This window comes from Alexandromys fortis, unplaced genomic scaffold, assembly GCF_014885135.2.
Source record: "Alexandromys fortis isolate MF-2015 unplaced genomic scaffold, M_Fortis_MF-2015_v1.1 scaffold_55, whole genome shotgun sequence".
NCBI classification, from domain to species: Eukaryota; Metazoa; Chordata; class Mammalia; order Rodentia; family Cricetidae; genus Alexandromys; species Alexandromys fortis.
Window position 1 is genome coordinate 4,951,428 of NW_026067936.1, and position 18,195 is coordinate 4,969,622.

The window sequence follows — 18,195 nt, forward strand, 5'->3', positions numbered from 1 at the left end:
GCAGCTGAGAAATCCAGTTCCAGGTCATCTAATCCCGTTTTCTGTCCTGTGTGTATCTGCACACATGAGCGCAAACCAATGCAAAGGCACACATGTAAGCATAATTAAAAATAAAAGTAAATTCTTTAAAATACTGACTAGGAGTCAGGTGGTGGTGGCACATGCCTTCAATCCCAGCACTTGAGAGGCAGAGTCAGGCAGATATCTGAGTTCGAGGCCAGCCTAGTCTACAAGAGCTAGTTCTAGGACAGGCTCCAAAGCTACAATGAAACCTTGTATCAAAAAAACAAAAACAAAAACAAACAAACAAACAAAAACACTGAGCTAGACTCGTAGGTGAGCATTGGCCCTGGTGGAGTTTATATCCCTGACACCTGGGAAAGCTATTAGCCACCAGGGAGGGATTACTACAGAAAGAAGAACAAAGTGGTACTGATTTCACAAGAATAATCTGGAAGTCACCAAATTCAGTATGCAATAATTCCATCAGTTCAAAAAAAAAAAAAAAAGATGAGAGCCAACTTTGTCGTGTGTTTGCACAGAGTTTACACACAGCCCACATTCTCAGTCAGTTATTGTCCATAAGCCAGATGGTTATAGATTCCTGGTATTTCAGCTTCAGCCTGGATGGCATATACAAATACTCCAGGCCCCGTTTTATATCTCAAGAGTTTTAACCAGGTATCCTTAACCACAGCCCAAGTTCTTGTAAATGTGAACTTCCATACTTCTTTCTCCTGTCGTCTTCTCTCTTTTATCTGCCTGCTTGTGCTGTGCACTATTCCTTCCCCTTTGCCAACTTCTTTCTAAGATTTCAAGAGCATAGAGTGGATAGAGTGGTTTTCCCTATAGATTCTGGGTAGCTAATAGAGTTTTTTTTTTTTTTTTTTTTTTTTTTTTTTTTTCAGGACAAAAGAGCTCCATGTTTTCTCTACTAGCTTCCTAGTAGATAGAGAAAGTTATGTGCATGTGTATGTGTGCATGTGTGAGTGTGTTACAGCTACACTCCCACACTGGCATGCAGAATCATCACATGCAAGTCTATTCAGTCACGTGGATACGCATGCAGAGGGCACTGACTTGGCTAAGGGGACGTGGCTATTCCTTTGAGGGGAGCTGCGGGGACACATGACTGCATAGCATATAACATATCACAGTGACTTCCCAGGACATGTAGCTGCTTCCACATCCACTCCCGTGTCCTCCTGACCCATCACTGCACTGCTCTTCCACATTCAACTGCACTCGAATGACCTGTCAGGTGGGTACTGCTAATAAAAGACCCTGCATCCTGGTCAGTGTAATATACATGCCTCCAGCAGGATCTGCCCATCTTTATCTACCTACTTGCCAAGTGCCAGCCCAAGTGGTCCCCTGTCTGGCATGACTCTGTCCTAGGTGGTGTAATCAACTGTGCTTGACTGTGAGTGTTAGAACTTACAGGGCTTAGGGGTCCTAAAATGCACTTTGGACTGTACGTTTTACTCATGGCTATCTGGATGACAGTTAGGTTGCTCTTCTCAAATGCTTTCAACTCCTCACAAGCAGTACTCTCTCTCTCTCTGATTTCCCAGAGAACCTTGCTAATCCTTGTGCACAACTGTTTATTGCTTGCTTGCCTGGTCTCCAACTGAAGGAGCACACTACTGAGGAAACCAGAGTCTGGGGGTGATTTTTAGAATCTGTCCTTAAAGAATTCCTTTTCTGCTGGGCTGCTCAGCACTTGGGACGCAGAGACAGGTGGATCTCTGTGAGTTTGAGGTCAGACTGGTCTACAGAGCTAGTTCCAGAACAGCCATGCCTGCTATACAAGAAACCCTGTCTCGAATAAATAAGCAAACAAACAAACAAAACAAAAGAATTTCCTTTCCATTTCTATTTGTACACGTGCATTTATAACTATCATTCTTCTCACAGACACAGAATTGTCACAGGCACACACAAGAAATTGCTGATTTGTTGGTTCAAGAAAGCATTGGTTGAGCAGGGATACTCTGCCTTTGTGGGCACAGGGTGCCGGGCCTTTCAATTTCATAAATGAGGCTTTGCATTCCATTGTCTTACTGTTGTTTTTCCTTTCCTCTTATCCCTACTTTTCTTTTACTAAAAGTCACAAAAGCTTTAGGCAGAGCATGGAAGGCCACGAAAGCTTTGGGCAGAGCATGAAAGGCTTCAGCATATCTGAGAGGAAAAAAAAAAAAAAGTTAAGTATAACCTACATCTATAGGCAACTCAAAAAACAACCAAAATACCTGATTGAGAAACCTATTATTTCCAAGTTGCAAAGCATGAAGGGATCATGAATGAAGAAGAGAAACAGAGGGTGGGAAATTGGGCCTTGAAAAGGAAAAAGAAGAAAAAAAGAAAGAAGAAGCATTTGCTTCCTGGAGATGGGATGCATAGGGGGCTGTTCCAAGAAGAGACTAGGCCCACAGTAGGCACTCACTGGCCATCTGTTTAGAGGAAACTAGTAAAGTCTCTTGCCATCGCTACCAGAAATAGAAAGGGAGGATATGGCCTTTTATTAAAGCAATCGGGTGTCTGGTTTGATATTAAAATGACCTTTCCTACAATGAGGGTTGTTTAAAACATCTATATTTCTAAGGTAGATTGTGAAATCGCCTTTCAGAAGAGTCTCTAAAAAAATCAGCAGGACTCTGTAACAGTCTGCAATTCCTTTATCTTATTTTTTTTATTATTACTATTTATCAGAGTTGGCTGGGGGAATAATTGACCTTTCAAGGCCCCTTCTTAGAAATAAATTTGAGTGACAGCCCTCTCTAGTCATCTGTGGTGACCGATGGCCTGATGACTCAAGCCAGGGCTGTTTAGTTTATCTGTCTCATGTTTCCCAGCCTCTAAGGTAAAAGACATATTAATTTTTCTTGCTAATGGAACATTAACTCAATTCACATGTTACAAATTGAACATACATCACGTTTAACATATAGCAGACAGGAACCTATCGTCAGGCCTCGAGCTACAAAGGCCTGGTATAGGAAGATGGGAGTACCTTTCTACTATATCCACACTATTCTGCCTGATCTCCCGGTGGGTGTCCTGGAGCAACCACTCCTGCCATTGTAGAAAACCAGGCCAACAAACTCGAAATGCTAATGTAAGCAGCAGTGAACTGCTAAGGAATCCACATTAAGAAAATCTCCAGAAAGGGAAGCCAGGAAGAAGCAAAACCAATGGAAGCCACAAGAGTCAACTACTGAGCCAGAATCCCAACAGCAAGGCAACCTAGAGTCAATCCAGGAAGCAGCTTCCCCGCAGCCAGTGCAGGTGGCACACAGGGCTACTAGACTATTTCAGAAGTTTTTCCTTTTAGTATGTATGCTAGATATATTGAATAAAAATATAGAACTCGCTGGGAGTAATGGTGTACGTCCTTAATCCTAGCACCCAGGAGGGTGAAGCAGATGGATCTCTGTGAGTTCAAGGACAGTTTACCCTACATAATGAGTCCCTAGGCTAACCGGGACTGTAAGTTTGAGACCCTGCCTCAAAAAAATATAGAAGTAAATCTAAATTTTCAGTTCAATAATTAACAATATTAGCATAAAGTAATTTCCATGTAGTATCTAGTGCCAATATAGAAATTATTATGTGTTTACCCAAAATTTAGTTTAAGTGAAGGGTCCAGTAGTTTAACTGGCAATTCTCATCTTTGAACTGCAAAAGTACTGTACTTTTATTAATGGGAGAGGTACAAGGTAAACGAGCTAAAGAGTGGGATTTGAACTCTAGCTTTTGAGTAAATTTCTTCACCTTAGTTACTTTCTTCTGACCACTGAAGACATCACGTCTATAAATTTCAGCACACTGGGGAGAGAGTGGTTGTGAATGCACAGCCTTAGTGAGTACCCTGGTGCTCTACTGGTACTAAAGAACACACGGGTCTATCCTCTGTTCTTTGGGTCTTTGCTTGGTTCTGAGGCATTTAATGAACAAATCCCATTATTTCCATTAAGGACAGAGCCAGTGAAATCACTGAAAATGGAAGTAGGAAAAAACATATACTTATGAAACACTAAAAATCAGATAGCAAAAAAAGTCGAAAACGCTAAGAAAATTACAAATGTTGCACACATATATGTGCTGAATTGATTTAGAGGAAGAATGATTGTGAAGGACAAAGCAAATCATGCAATTTGTGGAAAGTGCTGTACTTATGTAATTGAAAATAATCAGCACGGGATGAAGAAAAATGACGGACAAAATAAGGGAGGAAAATGTTTTAGAGTGTGCCCGGAAGAATAGTACCAGTGCTGCTAGCCTCAGAGGAACCAGAAATCTGAGGAGGATTTAAAGGAATGAGCCAAAGACAATCCTGCTGGTTGAAAATGCTATTCATGTCTATAGCCCAAGGCAGCATGACCACATGTTAAGCCCATATGGGCAAGTACTGAGCTTCCATCTTCTGAGAGTTGCCTACCTGATAAACATTAGTCTCCTCTGCAAGTCAATGTACTGCAGACAAACCCATGGGACGCAAAGTTTTTGAGTGAAGAGGATTCTAGTTGCCAGGCCTTGGCCGTATATCCAGGTAGAAATTATTTCAGGATGCAAATCTGTGGCTATATCCTACCACACAGTAGGTGAGTCTTCAAATTTCTTCACTTCCTTTTTCTCTAATCACTCATCTTCCATCTTGTATTACATTGTAAGGAGAAGACATTTCTGATTTTTCCTTCATATTTCTTTGATTCACGACTAACCATATATCACAAATACCTACTTCATAAGTGAATAACTTTGGCTACCTAGAAGCAAAATTCTTGATTTTGTACTTTAACAAAGCTTTACTAAGACTCAGAACAATAACTTAATAAATATTTTTGATCTTGGTAAATACTCTAAATGCAACAAGTAAGATAATGAACGAGATGCTGTCCTGGCCAGGCATAATGGCACTCATTTGTAATCCTGGCAACCAGGAAGTTATGGCAATCTTCCTGAGCTTGGGCTACATAGTGAGACTAGGTCTCAAGATTAAAAAAATAAAAATGAAGGAGTAGATTCACCAAAACTAAGGATATTTGAAGAAGTCGTATATAAATCCACTAGTGTGTAAGATAGTTAAAATACCATGGAGATATTGGTATATCTCCATATACCAATAGAGTGTGTGTGTGTGTGTGTGTGTTTGCATATAAGTCCTCTGCCTGAGTATGCTACTCCCAGAAGACTTGGGTTTTCTACATGAAAATCTTAGTGCCATTGACAGGATACCTCCCTACTTGTTATTGGTCAGGAAAACCCCATGGGCGCTTGAAATAACCCAACCATTGCTATTACTCTTCGGTGCCCACTATAACTAGGTAGCAAAACCCTATTACTTAAAACACCATTTTCTTTGGGTGCAGGATATAAACAAATTAGCCTCAATTGGCTAGAAAACTTGCTCCCTGAGAGTTCACCTATATGGATCCAGAAGGTTCTGTATAAGCTGCTGTGGGGAAAAAGATATCAATGGTCTTACACGGCACTAGACCCTTGCCAACCAGGCAAGACAGGCCCAGCGGCACAACAAATGGTTATGAAGGTAACAAATTGCTTTCCATTGGACAAAGGTCTACACCATAGGAGGGATTATGGGTCTATTACTGTAAACCTGGTCAAAGGCTCATGACTGGGGAAGTTCTCAGCCCTAGGAGGGAACCTATTATTGTTATTTTGCTAAACAATCATGTTATTAAACCATGAGATTTGTGGTGCTCTAAAATACAATCAGGGATTTTTTTTCTTTTTGTAGTGTGTTGTCATCAATAAAAAAGGCTCATAACAATTGAAAGTGCCAAGCTGTTCAGCAATAGACATTAACCACCACCCCCCTTTCCAAGGCTCGGGAATATGGCAGAAGAAAGGCTAGAAAAAACCGTTAAGAGTTGGCAGACAAGGAGAGCTGTGAAATCCTGACTTCTAGATATGAAATGGATCTTGCATATATCATCTTATAGCAGCTGTGGTTACCTACACAGGTCCTGCCTAGGATTAAAAATCAAAATTCCAGCATGGATTGGGGAGGAGTCCCTAAGGCCCCACACTCAGTGGAAAAGCTACTGCATTTGGTGGCCAGGAAGTCCAGCAGCAGATTGTTAAACTAGTCAAAAGAAGGTGCTGTGCTTCAGAGAACACTAGTAGGCTCCTGAAAAGGCTTCAACAGGCAGGAGATCTGCCCAGAACTTAAGTTCCAAAAAGCTCAGCTAAGCTCACTTAAGGAAACACTAGGCAGGGTAAGATGAATGAAGATCTCTGCTAGAAGACAGCTTGACTTTGTCACCCAGGACCCTGACTCTTTTATATTCATTATTTGGGGCTTTATAAGGCCATTTTCTTGCAGGGATATAGTATATTTTGAACATACTTCCCTCAGACTCCACTTCTCTCTCCTTCCCACTTGTTCCCTTCGTCTCTTAGACAGTTTTGCGTTTCATTTCCTGTCGTCAGTGTATGCATGCTTTTATGTATTTATACTGCCTGGGACTGTGGAATTATTTCCTTTTCCTTTGGATCTTCTCTTCCTAATGTGGTCATGCTTCTTCTTCTCTGCAGTGACTCTGGCCTCCTTTACATCTAAGTATTGCTGTCTTCCCTAACCTGATCCCCAGTCCTTCCTTATTCACATCATAAGGCCTTGACCTCAACCTACCTGCTGGCTTTAAATATCATACTGGCACTGATGAGTCCCAAATACGCATTTTTTCTGCTCTGTGGGCTATTGTATTCATCCTCCTATTCCAATCTCCATTTGGCACCTAATAGGACACGCAAACTGAACTCTGGGCTCTTTTTTCAAAATTATTCATCAAGTTTTCCCAGTAATAGTAATGCCAACTCCATCCTTCCTATGCATAGCCCCCAATTTGGAATCACCCAAAACATCTTTCTTTTTCATATCAATCTATCATCAAACCCTTGGGTTCAAAATAGGACTTTCTTTTTCAAATGTTACCACTGTCCATCCAGCCAAAGCCCCAATCATCTTGAGCCTAGATTATTCTAATAGTTTAACCATATTAACAGATTATTTTTGTAATGGATCATTGTAACAGATGCCCTTGCTTCTGCTCTGGTTCCCTATGGGTTTACTTTGGACAGTGCAATTACGGTGTATATTTAAAAATATTAGGCCATATCTCTCTCAATGAAAGCCCTCCATGACTTTCTGCTTCCTTTAGAGTCAAGGTCACCATATTTATGACAGCCTAAGATGCAATGGAGTTTCCCCCCTCACCTCACTTCTGTGACCTTAACTAATACCACCCTTTCTGTAACTTGGCTGTGTATAACCTTTCCTTTGTATATCTCCCCCAGAGCCTGGGAGCAAGGTCTCACCTCAGAGCCTTCACCTTCTGATGGTCCACTAACCTGAGCACTCACCCCCAGGGACTCCCGATCTATGCTGCCTTGATTATTGAGTGTTTTCTGAAATGCAACTTTATTAGTCTTTCTCTGAATACTTTATTCAGAAACGCAATCCTTCCTCAAAGCCTGCCCCAGGTCCTCATCCTACTCAATTTCTCTTCATAACATGTCACATCATTGCCCTGTACTTGGTGTGTTTTCTGACATTCATATTTACCCCCTCTTCACCCAAACTGTGAACTTTATGAAGCCCACAGTGTGTTGGGCTGAGGGCAGATTCTCCACTCAGCAGAACATATCTTAGCACATAGTGAGGATGCAAAAGGAACTGTTGAGCAAACGGATGGAAATGATGGAGTCAGGGAAGCAGAGATTGGTTTGAGCACAGAAGAGGCAGTCTGAGATGGTTTGTTGGATATAGAGAAGGAAATTGGTGGCGAGGAAGACAGAGACTAAGGTTTTGACCCAGACCATTGACTTGGTGGTCAACTGTTTACTAAAATGGAGAAGATAACAGGAGGGATGGGCTAGAGATGGAGGCAAAGAAGAACAAATTGAATTGTGAAGTTGGAACTAGTTCCTTGGATGTCTCTGAGGCAGCTGGAACACTATTTCCCTTTCTTTCTTTCTTTCTTTCTTTCTTTCTTTCTTTCTTTCTTCTTCCTTCCTTCCTTCCTCTCTCTCTTTCTCCCTCTCTTTTTTTCTGACTTCCTCTCTTTCTCAAGATTCATTTATTTTTATTTTACATGTAGGAGTATTTCTCTGCATATATGTCTATGCCCCATACAAATGCAGTGCCTGCCTGCAGAGGCCACAAGATGGCCTTAGATGCCCAGAAATGGGAGTTACAGGTGGCTATGAGCCACCATGTGGATGCTGGGAACTGAACCTGGGTCCTCTGGAAGAGCAGTCAATGCTCTTAACCTCTGAGCCATGTCTTCAGTCTTGTAGGCACTCATTCCTATAAAGACAGAAAAACTGTGTAGAAGAGCGCTGAAAAGAGATTAGAGTGCAGAACCATTTTCTGGGGTAAGGCTGAATCTTGTCAGTGCCTTTCTTTGTTAAAACTGCTGAGCCAGCAACCCCTCAAGAGTTTACAGCCACTCCGAAAACCCCATTCTCCAAGCCTCCAAGAAGTCTCACTCTCAGAATGCAACCATTTTTCAGTTTGACTCTGGGGGTTCATGCTTGCCATTCAGAACCTACTATATTTCACTGCACCTCCTGACATTGTTACACAACATTTATTGAAAGCACATTTGATGGTAATGAAGTTTCTATTAACTATGATTAAATCTCATAAAGCACCTGAAGATAATTTAAGATGTGCAGAAGCAGAAAATGAAACATTCGGTTTAGTACATTAGGAAACGTAATTGATTAAATTATCTCATTTACAATAAGTGCTTTCATGAACTATGCAGTGTGCATATTTTCCCCAGTTTGTCATTATGATTTGCCAACACATATCTTAAGACTTCACTTTCTCTTTGTACTTGCCTGCAATGCAAAGCTAGCTCCTTTGCCTGTCTGTTCTGGAGAACGGTGTAGAAAACTCCCTCTGAATGATGTAGTCTACCCACCAGGGCGTATGGAAGATGATGTGTACCGCTATATATAGGAACAGGTTGTTTCTCAATTATCTTCATAATTGACTTTGATTTTGCATCAGTGATGATTCATGTCATCTTAAACCCAGCCCCCACTTCCACTGAACGACTAACCTGAATTTGTGTAATGCACTTCCAACCATGCAGCTCACAGAACCCTGACTGAATTCCTCTGGGAGCTTTTTGCAATCACATTGATTCTGGCATGGTTTTATTTTTAGGGAAATCACAAATTAAAACAGTTTAAATGATTCTGTTGCCATATCCAGCAATTACGCATGGTGCTTAGGAGCGAGAACCCCAAGCACAAATGAATTCAGGAGTCCCTACAGACAAGGAATAGTTTCTGTGGGGTTTATGCCTGAAAGTACAGATGTAACCAAATTCGAAAAGCACAGGACTCACAGACTAAGCATGAAATCAATTCTTTAAAACACACACACACACACACACATTTATAAATAATCCTCATGTTGGTTACGACATGGACACCCATGATCTTGTCATACTCTGTATACCCAAACTGGGGGATGACATGCACATGAGACTAGGAGAAACCACAGAGTTCAGCATCCCAGCTACCTCCCTGAGAGTCAGGACACAAGTATGGGCTGAATATTAAAGGCCAAGTTCCCTTCCCTTAGCATGTGCTCATATCAACACACAAACACACACACAGAGTGCTGAGTTCTTCCCAACTCAGTCTTCCCAAGCAAGTGTGCACGGAACAAAAAGTACACCACTTGGGCACCAATGGTTCCTTTACACATGGCAGCAGCAGATAAAGACACTAAGGAAGGTTTTGTTTTGCAGCGTTCTCAGATTTTAAGTTAGTGGCCTCTATGTGCTATAGGCTGCTCATAACAACAGAGTAGAACAGGGACAAAATGCTTGGATTGTCCTGTCATGTCTTTTGATGCTCACCCCTGGGTACCTATTTCTGTCTGTCCTCTAAGGTCTCGGTTTTCGTCAAAGCAGTTAGCTAATATGAGCTGTTAACTCTCCTAAGAGCTTTGAATTCTACTGTTGTGAATTGAAATCAACAGAAGGCATTCATCTTGCATTACATGAGAGAAACTGGACAGAGACAGGTTTCCCAAGCTTTACATTTCGAAGCAGCTGGGCAGCTGTTTATTTCTGTTAACGATGCCAGCTGTGTGGTTCTTGTCTCATAGCCTGAGATTCCTTAGTATGCTTCACCTATCTCTAGGTGCATGCAATTACTTAGACACAATAACATGTCAATTCTAGGAGTATCCCCCATTATAGATTCTAATTCATTTTTTTTCAAAAGTAGAATATGTTTATTAAATTCCCATCATACTCCAAGATTCTGATCTGTTTGGTCTCCCATTCACAAATTCTATGGCTATGGTTTGCAATCTGAGTGCATAATGGAATCACATGGGGGAGCCCTGAAAACTAAAGATTTCTGGATTCTAATCCCTGCTCCCCAACTCCCAATTTTTCAAAGGCCTCCAGGTTACCATAATTGCATCAGCTGAGAGCCATGGAGTCAGATGCCAGGCTTCCGACAATTGAAGCCATGTTCCTTTCTCTAAATCCCCTGGATGCAAAACAGAAATAATGCAAAGGCATCTCCAGAAAGCAAGCCTGTAACTAGGGTACTGAAGCCAACACCAACACGCAGCTCGGACCTATTTCACTGTGGAGTGTTGGCTCTAATCTCCCTAGTTACCATGGATGCCACAGCAGGTGAGACTCCTGGCTGGCATTCTCCAGAACCCTTCCTTCCCTGCCATTTCCTGGAAGGGCTAGGAGCCAGGCGTTTGCCCACAAAGCTGCTCTCATGCATTCGTATACCGACAAATATTTATTAATTTTAATGCTATAAATCTCTCCAGAAATAAGAATCCTAGCTGACATCTGCAGAGAAATGGACTTAGAGGCAGAAAGAATCAAGAAGAGAGATTTACTTTGGCTTTGAGGGAGGGGAAGGGCGTGCATATTTCTTTTTGATTTAAACCTCTGATATGCGACTCCAAACTCAATGAGGAGAGGCCCCGAAAGCTCTGGATCTGCCAGAGGACTTCACTTCTGTTTGGCTCCTGAACAAATACAACAGCAAGGCAGCAAATATGAGAATAAATTATATCCACAAGAGGAAAAATAACTTACTTTGGGGTTTTATTTCATGAAGAGGTTTTTTATCTAAAAGAAAGAAAGAGAAAAAGAAAGTTGCATTTAATAAATTTACATGGAGCAGATATATTCCCGGTATTACTTTGTATGGCTTTCTATAAATGATACATTTTCTCCACTTTGCAGGCAATATGGATTATGGGGCCCACATTTTTTTCTTTTGCATTCTAACTTTTTATTTGCCTCTTTTTGAAATATTTCCATGTGATGATTATTTTATTTAAGAATATATTTTCTCTCCAGTTTGCTAGCATATTTTTTCTCTGTTGCTTCTGCTCAATTCTTATCTGCATGATGAGTGCAAGGAGCTTGCTGCCTGCTCCTTTTAATGCCCAGGGAGCAGCCTGCTCAGGCAAGAGATGCCATTTCAGTATACATGAAGACAGAAAAATGAGCCAGGGAATAAATATGTAAAGAGAGCCTGCAGTGGTTTGCAGTAATCATGGTCTGGATGCAAACTTCCAAACTGCCTGTTGAGCCATTCCCTGGGGCTATGGATGTGGTGTTGGGAGCACTTTCAGTTTGGGTTTTTGTCCCCTCTGCCCCCAATCTGTTTAAATGTCTGTTGTCTCTCAGTGAAGAAGATGTGGTCTTATGTGCAGCAAGCTGGTAGGATGTAGCAGTGAAAGGCAAAGGTCATCTGGACCTCAGCGGTCAGAGTCAGCTGAGGCATTTGTGACAGTTCTTCCCAAGGCTCTCAGTCCATCAAGTACCATCCGGTCCTGTTTCCCACCAGCATCTAATTCTAAATCTCACACTGATATTGGAGCCTGTGGCTTACTTTGTTTTGCCCAGGGTCTCCCTCTTTCCTCCTGTTCTTGGTTCCACCTCAGGCTAAACACCACTGTGGAAGGCAGATTGAGCACTTTCCAGACGCCAGGGCAAAATGCCAGGATTTAACATTTTGCAGAGCCTCCTGAATTCACAGGGGTGTCAGTGCCTCTCCTAGTCCTCTTCTAGGCTTCCAGATTACACAGGTCAAGGTCATTGGCCACTCACAGAGTCACAGAGCTGGGGCCTTGCGAGGTTACCTTCTACAGACTTGTTCTCTATGAGCCTGAAGATGGCCACATAGAGTGAGGCTTTCATTGTGGATTATGGTTTTAACAGAATCAAACCCAGCATGCTGTATATTTTAGAACTTCATAAATAGTATCTTACTGACGGCATAATAACTCCTCCCAGGCAGATAGGCTGCTATGGTCAGTTTGCCTAGGAATTTCTGCCAACTAAACCCACGTCTGAATTTCATAGTGATCTTGACAGAAAGTTCTTATAGTACATAAATATAGGGTGCTTGGAATATGGCTTTTGTGTGTTTTGCAGTCTGACCTGTGATGGAAGAAGATTTTACAAGTTGGATGCAAACCATACTCCTGTATATGGATCATTTAATGGTCAGGGAGAACGAGACAGCAGCAGGTACTGCTTGTTTTCAAACGAATGCTTTCTGGGACGACAATATAGTATTTATATTGACATGCTCATATAGGATTTTTCATTCACGTTTCTAAGAACACTTGCATGCCCCTCACACAGACTCGACACACTTCCCCGAGAGCAGGTGGCAGCTGAGACGTCCAGATGCTACTACTCTCAACAATTAGAAGGCGGCGACGGCTTTGGTGGGTTCAGCGGAGCTTCCGGTTTGCTTACTGCGAGGTTCTGGATGCATTGGCACAGGCACCAAGAGGCTGGCGGGCCAGGGCTAAGATGCCTGAAAGTGATGCATTGTCACACCCACGAGAGGAGATAGGGGAACATCTGTTTAGGACTTTGGCTGAGCGCAACTATATTTTCTCCTCTGAACCATGGGGACTGGGAATTAAACCAGGGAACAAAATGAAATGCCATTAAGAACAGGTGAGATGCAAGATGGAGCCTTCAGAAAAAAAAAATACTGATAGCCAAGCTGTGAGAAAAATAGGGTGGTCGGGTTCTACTGAGAACAACCTGAAATAAGAGGAAATGTGGCCTAGAAGCCAACGCTTAGAGACAGAGGCACTTTCGCAGGGACCCACAAAGCAGGGACCCTGAGTTTCCCTCTGACCCAGTTCTGGAGCCAAGGTGTTTGGCAATGTGGCACTATACAAATAACACAGACTTGGGGGTCTCAACTGGACTTGATCTTTAGGGGTTCCACATCCTGTTGATATGCCTTGAAGGTTACAGTGAACCGGGCAAAGTAACACCCTTAGAGTTTGATATTCAGGACTAAGCAGGATAGATACTGGACCATGAAGCACAGGGTAGACACAGGGTTGGCTTAATAATTGCAACAAATGACAGTCAATGAAGTAATTTCAACGTATGATGATGGTTGCGAGCCCAGTAACTCATGATGCTTATCTGTGTTCCTGCTGGGAAACAGATCACAATGCCAGGTCAAGAATTGCACGGATTTGGGGCGGGGTGCTGGAATGACAGTTAAACTAATGTCTCTGCCATGTTGAGACCAAACTAAGGCACAGCTTAGTCCCTTGTTGTTCAGAAGAAGAGAGGGATCCAGAAATCCTCTAGGAACCCTTTGCCTGAATCCATCATTGTTAGCCTTAAGGGGGGCAACAGATGATATGAAAAGAAAAGTCGTTCACAATGGTTTCCTGCTGCAGTATAAAATGCCCTCAAAGGCCACTGTTCTCCTGGCCAGTATGTCTTCTGTTTCAACAGCCACCTTTTAGAAAAAGCTGGAAAGCTCTGGAGCCCCAAGGCATTAGTCTCCTGGCATTAGCATCCAAACTGGGTTCTGCTGTGTTTTGTGAAATAAGAATATCTGGAAAAGAAGCGGCCACAGAACAGCATTTTCCTCGGTTAAACACTGAATTTGACCTCAGCCCTCTGAATGTGCTAGAGAAGGCCATCTAGCGACCTCTCTAACTTTGAAGGCTTGGCCCACACCACACTGTTTTACTCTGTTTGCATAATCATTCTCTCACAAAGCTCAAGGCCATGAAACAACTTGGCCTTGGTCAACCAACACCTCTCCACTTTAATTTCCCCCTCTCCAAAGGGCTGCATTCAAATGGCCCCCTAGTAAATTAATCCATTAGGGCCAAGGTTCTTAATGTTGGCTGCACGTTGGAATCACCTGGGAGCTTTTAGAATAAACACCCAGGCCTGGGCCCCACTCCAAGAGGTCCTGATTAATTGGGGTTTGTGTTTTTTGTGATTACTACTACATCCTGGCAAGAAACCAGGAGCTGTGTGTGGTCAACTCCAGTTAGTCTCTGCTTCCCTAAGGGGCAGTGGGCGGGGGACATACAGACAGGCCTAGGAAAGCTGGGTTTCTATTTGACAAGCACAGAATTAGTGCGATTTTGAGCCAGTGGCAGCTAAGCAGTAGTTCTGGGAAATCACAGCCACTTCTTAAGGTCTGCCTTAAGCCCCGGGAGGGCAAAAGGATGGAAGGAAATGGATGATAAGCAATTGTAACTCCACCTTATTTACAAGTGAATGAATCAAAGGAATTTTCAACAGAGTCTTAAGGTGTTGTATCTTGGAAAATCATGTTTGCTGTTAACTTCCTAAGCAGCCTAGACAGGCACGGAAGGGAGGGAAAAATTCACCGCAGAGAATAAACACTGCTAATGGTAAGCCAGATATGCAAGTTTAGTTTTTTCTCTGATTTTTATGTATACGCCATTAGATAAAAATAGGTATGCTTACATACGTGGTAGCATGAAAACATAGGAAATTACCAATTATATTATCATTTTCACGTAGGAAAATTATAGCTTATTGTGTTGCTTTCTGCCTTTGTTATTATTAGTGTTTACTGTAATGCAAATAAGGTTTTGTGATTCCCTGCCCCCAGTACATGTGTATGTGTATGTAAAAGTATGGATCTGCATGAGAGAAAGGGAGGAACGAGATGGACATGGAGGATGGGGAGAGGATGGGACAGGAGATGCAAGGGAGAGGAGAGGGAGAGATGGGAGGTGGAGGGGAAGGAGAGGGAGGGGTGGGGAATAGAAGGGTGGAGGGGCCGGAGGGAAGGAAGGGGAGGGGAGGGAGAAAAAGATGGGGAAGGGAACAATGGGGGAGGGAGAGAGGAAGCACTTTACTTTTTACCTTTGATGATGATTCATTCTCTTCTGCCTTACTTTAACCCTCGTTTCTTTCCTTCCATCTAGGTTCCCAAAGCATTTCCGTGGGCTCCACTATTCTTGAAAGATTCATAAAGCCACCCACTGGCACTCAGCCCTACTGGAACCAAATGTGGCCAGGCTCATGCTACTCACACGCTGGGGACTTCAGAGAGCAGGCCTGAGGACAGAGGGGCTGCATCTCTAACTCCACATTTCTTTGGAGGCCATGGACTGTGATTCTTTGACACCTGTGTCCCTTGTTTTCAAACGGTGAATAAATATGTTTTCCCCCCAGTGTCTGTGTGGCTTCTGAGACTCACAGTGCCACTAACGTACACAATATGCAAGATATAGCTCTTTCCCCAGACTGAAAACCAAGGGTGCCACCATAGTCAACATTTAACCTTCTTTTCTTTCATTTCCAAAGACTACTTTCATTTCCTTCTTCGTAGATTTCATTCTTTGAAATCTTTTCTGTCCCTAAAATATGCACACTAACTCTTTTATTGTAATTCACTTTACCCATTTTTCAGACTCACGTTGTTAGGTTGGCACAAATGTGGAATAATCTGTTTGGTTTTTTTTTTATTTTTATTTTTTTTTACGTCCATACTTTGGCTGTTTCTTTATTTGTTACAATAGCTTCTAGCCTCAGCACGCAATATTTAACCCTGATCCTCTGCTGCTCAGACCATAGCCAATTGCTCTGCCTTCATGGTCGCACCACACCGAATAGGAGTTCATTCCTATAGATTGTCAACTAAACTCAAGCGGCTGCCAGATATATCTACGAACCCCCAGCCCCATTTTAAGCTTCGGTTCGTGGCATCGCTTCTCTTTGGGACACCCCTTCCCACTCCAGTCTCCCAGAAAAGCCTCCTGCCTCAGAGACGCAGTCCATGAGGACTCTGGCGATTCCTTCATTAGCACATGTCACTCCCCTCTCTCTCTCAAAAAAAAAAAAAAAAACTAATTATTTTATAGGCTTTGATTTTATACATTTTAAACTCCTGCAATCCCTTCAGGTGAGGAGTCTACTGGGTCTATGGGGCTTTGCAGCTGTAGACCCACAGCACGAATAATATGGGGAGAACAGGGAAAATGACTCGGTGGGGAAGTCACCCCCAAGTGAGGACTGAGCTTTGCACCCCAGCATCACATGCATATTTGGATGAGTGTGGAGGCCCCCCTGCAATCCCAGAATGTGGGAGGGGGTTCCTGGAGCTGGCTGAATACATAGATTAGCCAAATGGATGGAGTTCAGGTTCAAGTGAGAGACCCTGCCTCAATAAATTAAAATGGGATGTGACCAGGATGATACTTATTTAATACTGGGCCTATACACACCGCACACACACGCATATATATATATATATAATATATAAAACATGCGTATATGTATATATACATACATACACATATATATGATATATATCATACCACAGACACACAAATGCAAAACAGCCGCTCAGAGAGGCTAATTAAAAGTTGCTTTATTATTTGCAGGTGGGGAAAAAACAGCTAAAGTTTTAATTATCAGTGAGTTTCACTTATTAACTCATTACCTCTTTCCCCATAGCCAGAAATAATTACCAGCCAGTTTTATACCAGACAGAATGCTACTGAAGCCTGCAGGAGGTCCCAGGGCCTTCCTGATGCCCTGAGTTAGCACTGAAAAAAAATCATTCAAACAGGAGGCTTGCTTCACATTGACCACTCCAGGGTGCCTGAGTGTCAGGCAAACACTGACTTGCCGGGTCAGGATTCTGACCTACTGAGTGTTCACACACACAGAGAAATACAGCTGCCAGTCAGTGTTTGTATGCACTTTAAACCTGAGCAGTGAGCAGAACGCAGAATAGAAGAGTGGAAGGCAGAGCTCTTCTTTCTTATGTATGTGTGTGTATCTGTGTGTGTGTGTGTGCATGTACGCATCTCTCATGCTCTCCTGATAAGTCCGAGGGGACCCAGGGAAGGTCACATGTTTACCCTTTCACAAGCTGGGTCAAAATCTTCTGCTCTCTTTGCGACTTCTGCCAGCTTCCCAGCCCATATTGCATCATGAGAATCTACTGTCCCTTTGAAATACCATCTATACAGGTCCAGTAAATACACACACAGAGAACAAAACCACCTAGTATCTTCTAGCTGATGCCCCTTAGACAACGACTGACTTCTCGGAGAAATCTGCCTGAATATTGGAATTCTGGGAACAAGTGGCAAAAAGTCTACTTGGTTGACCACTTGTACACATTAAGAAGTGAAAAACAGTCCTGCTGACATCTTCCACCTAAGATCTGTTCCCTATCCCGTCATCTAATTAGGTGGTGTCTGAGGGCACCGCCACAGACAGCTCATGCATGTCACATCTGATGACAGTGGCTCCAGAATTGCCCTCTGCTATGGCTCTTGTTTAGTGTTCATTTAGGAAGAGCAGTTTCCTCCCTTCCTTTTTTCAAAATACCGTATCTAAGACAAATAAGTATTGTTAATGACTATTCTTACAGGTGGTGTTTCTATGTTTCAATTTGAGCTAAATCATTCAAATTTCTAGACTTAATGTCAACCTAAGTTTTAATTTTTACTGACATATAACTTTATTTAGTTATGCGGTATAATGTAGTTTTAATGTATCCTTGCCTTGTGCAGGGTGATCAGGATGCCCATTACGGGATGCATTCATCATTTCTTTGATATGAGCAGATTCAAAATACTCCCTTTTAGCTATTTTGAAACAGCACATCTCTGCTGGTGATGGCAATTTTAGTGTTGGACCCTCTACTCCCTTCCTAGCTATAACATGGTGTATGCAGACCATCTATACAGCTCCCTACTCCCCACAGCTTGTGGTAACTATTTTATGATATATACACACAATCAAATACTATTTGGTTGGTAGAAGGGGAGAGGGCAGGAAGAGAGGGGAGCAGAGAAAAAATGTATAGTGCAATAAAAACAGT

At 42.5% G+C, this 18,195-nt stretch overlaps 1 protein-coding gene across 2 annotated transcripts in view; it reads right to left on the reverse strand.

Moving 5' to 3' along the window:
• Unc5d (unc-5 netrin receptor D) overlaps positions 1 to 18,195 on the reverse strand; it is a 506,477-nt gene that overhangs the window by 71,334 nt on the left and 416,948 nt on the right. For both annotated transcript variants that reach the window (XM_050146838.1, XM_050146837.1), the window contains exon 8: positions 11,124 to 11,156. In XM_050146838.1, the coding sequence (XP_050002795.1) occupies positions 11,124 to 11,156 (33 nt within the window). The remainder of the gene's footprint in view (positions 1 to 11,123; positions 11,157 to 18,195) is intronic.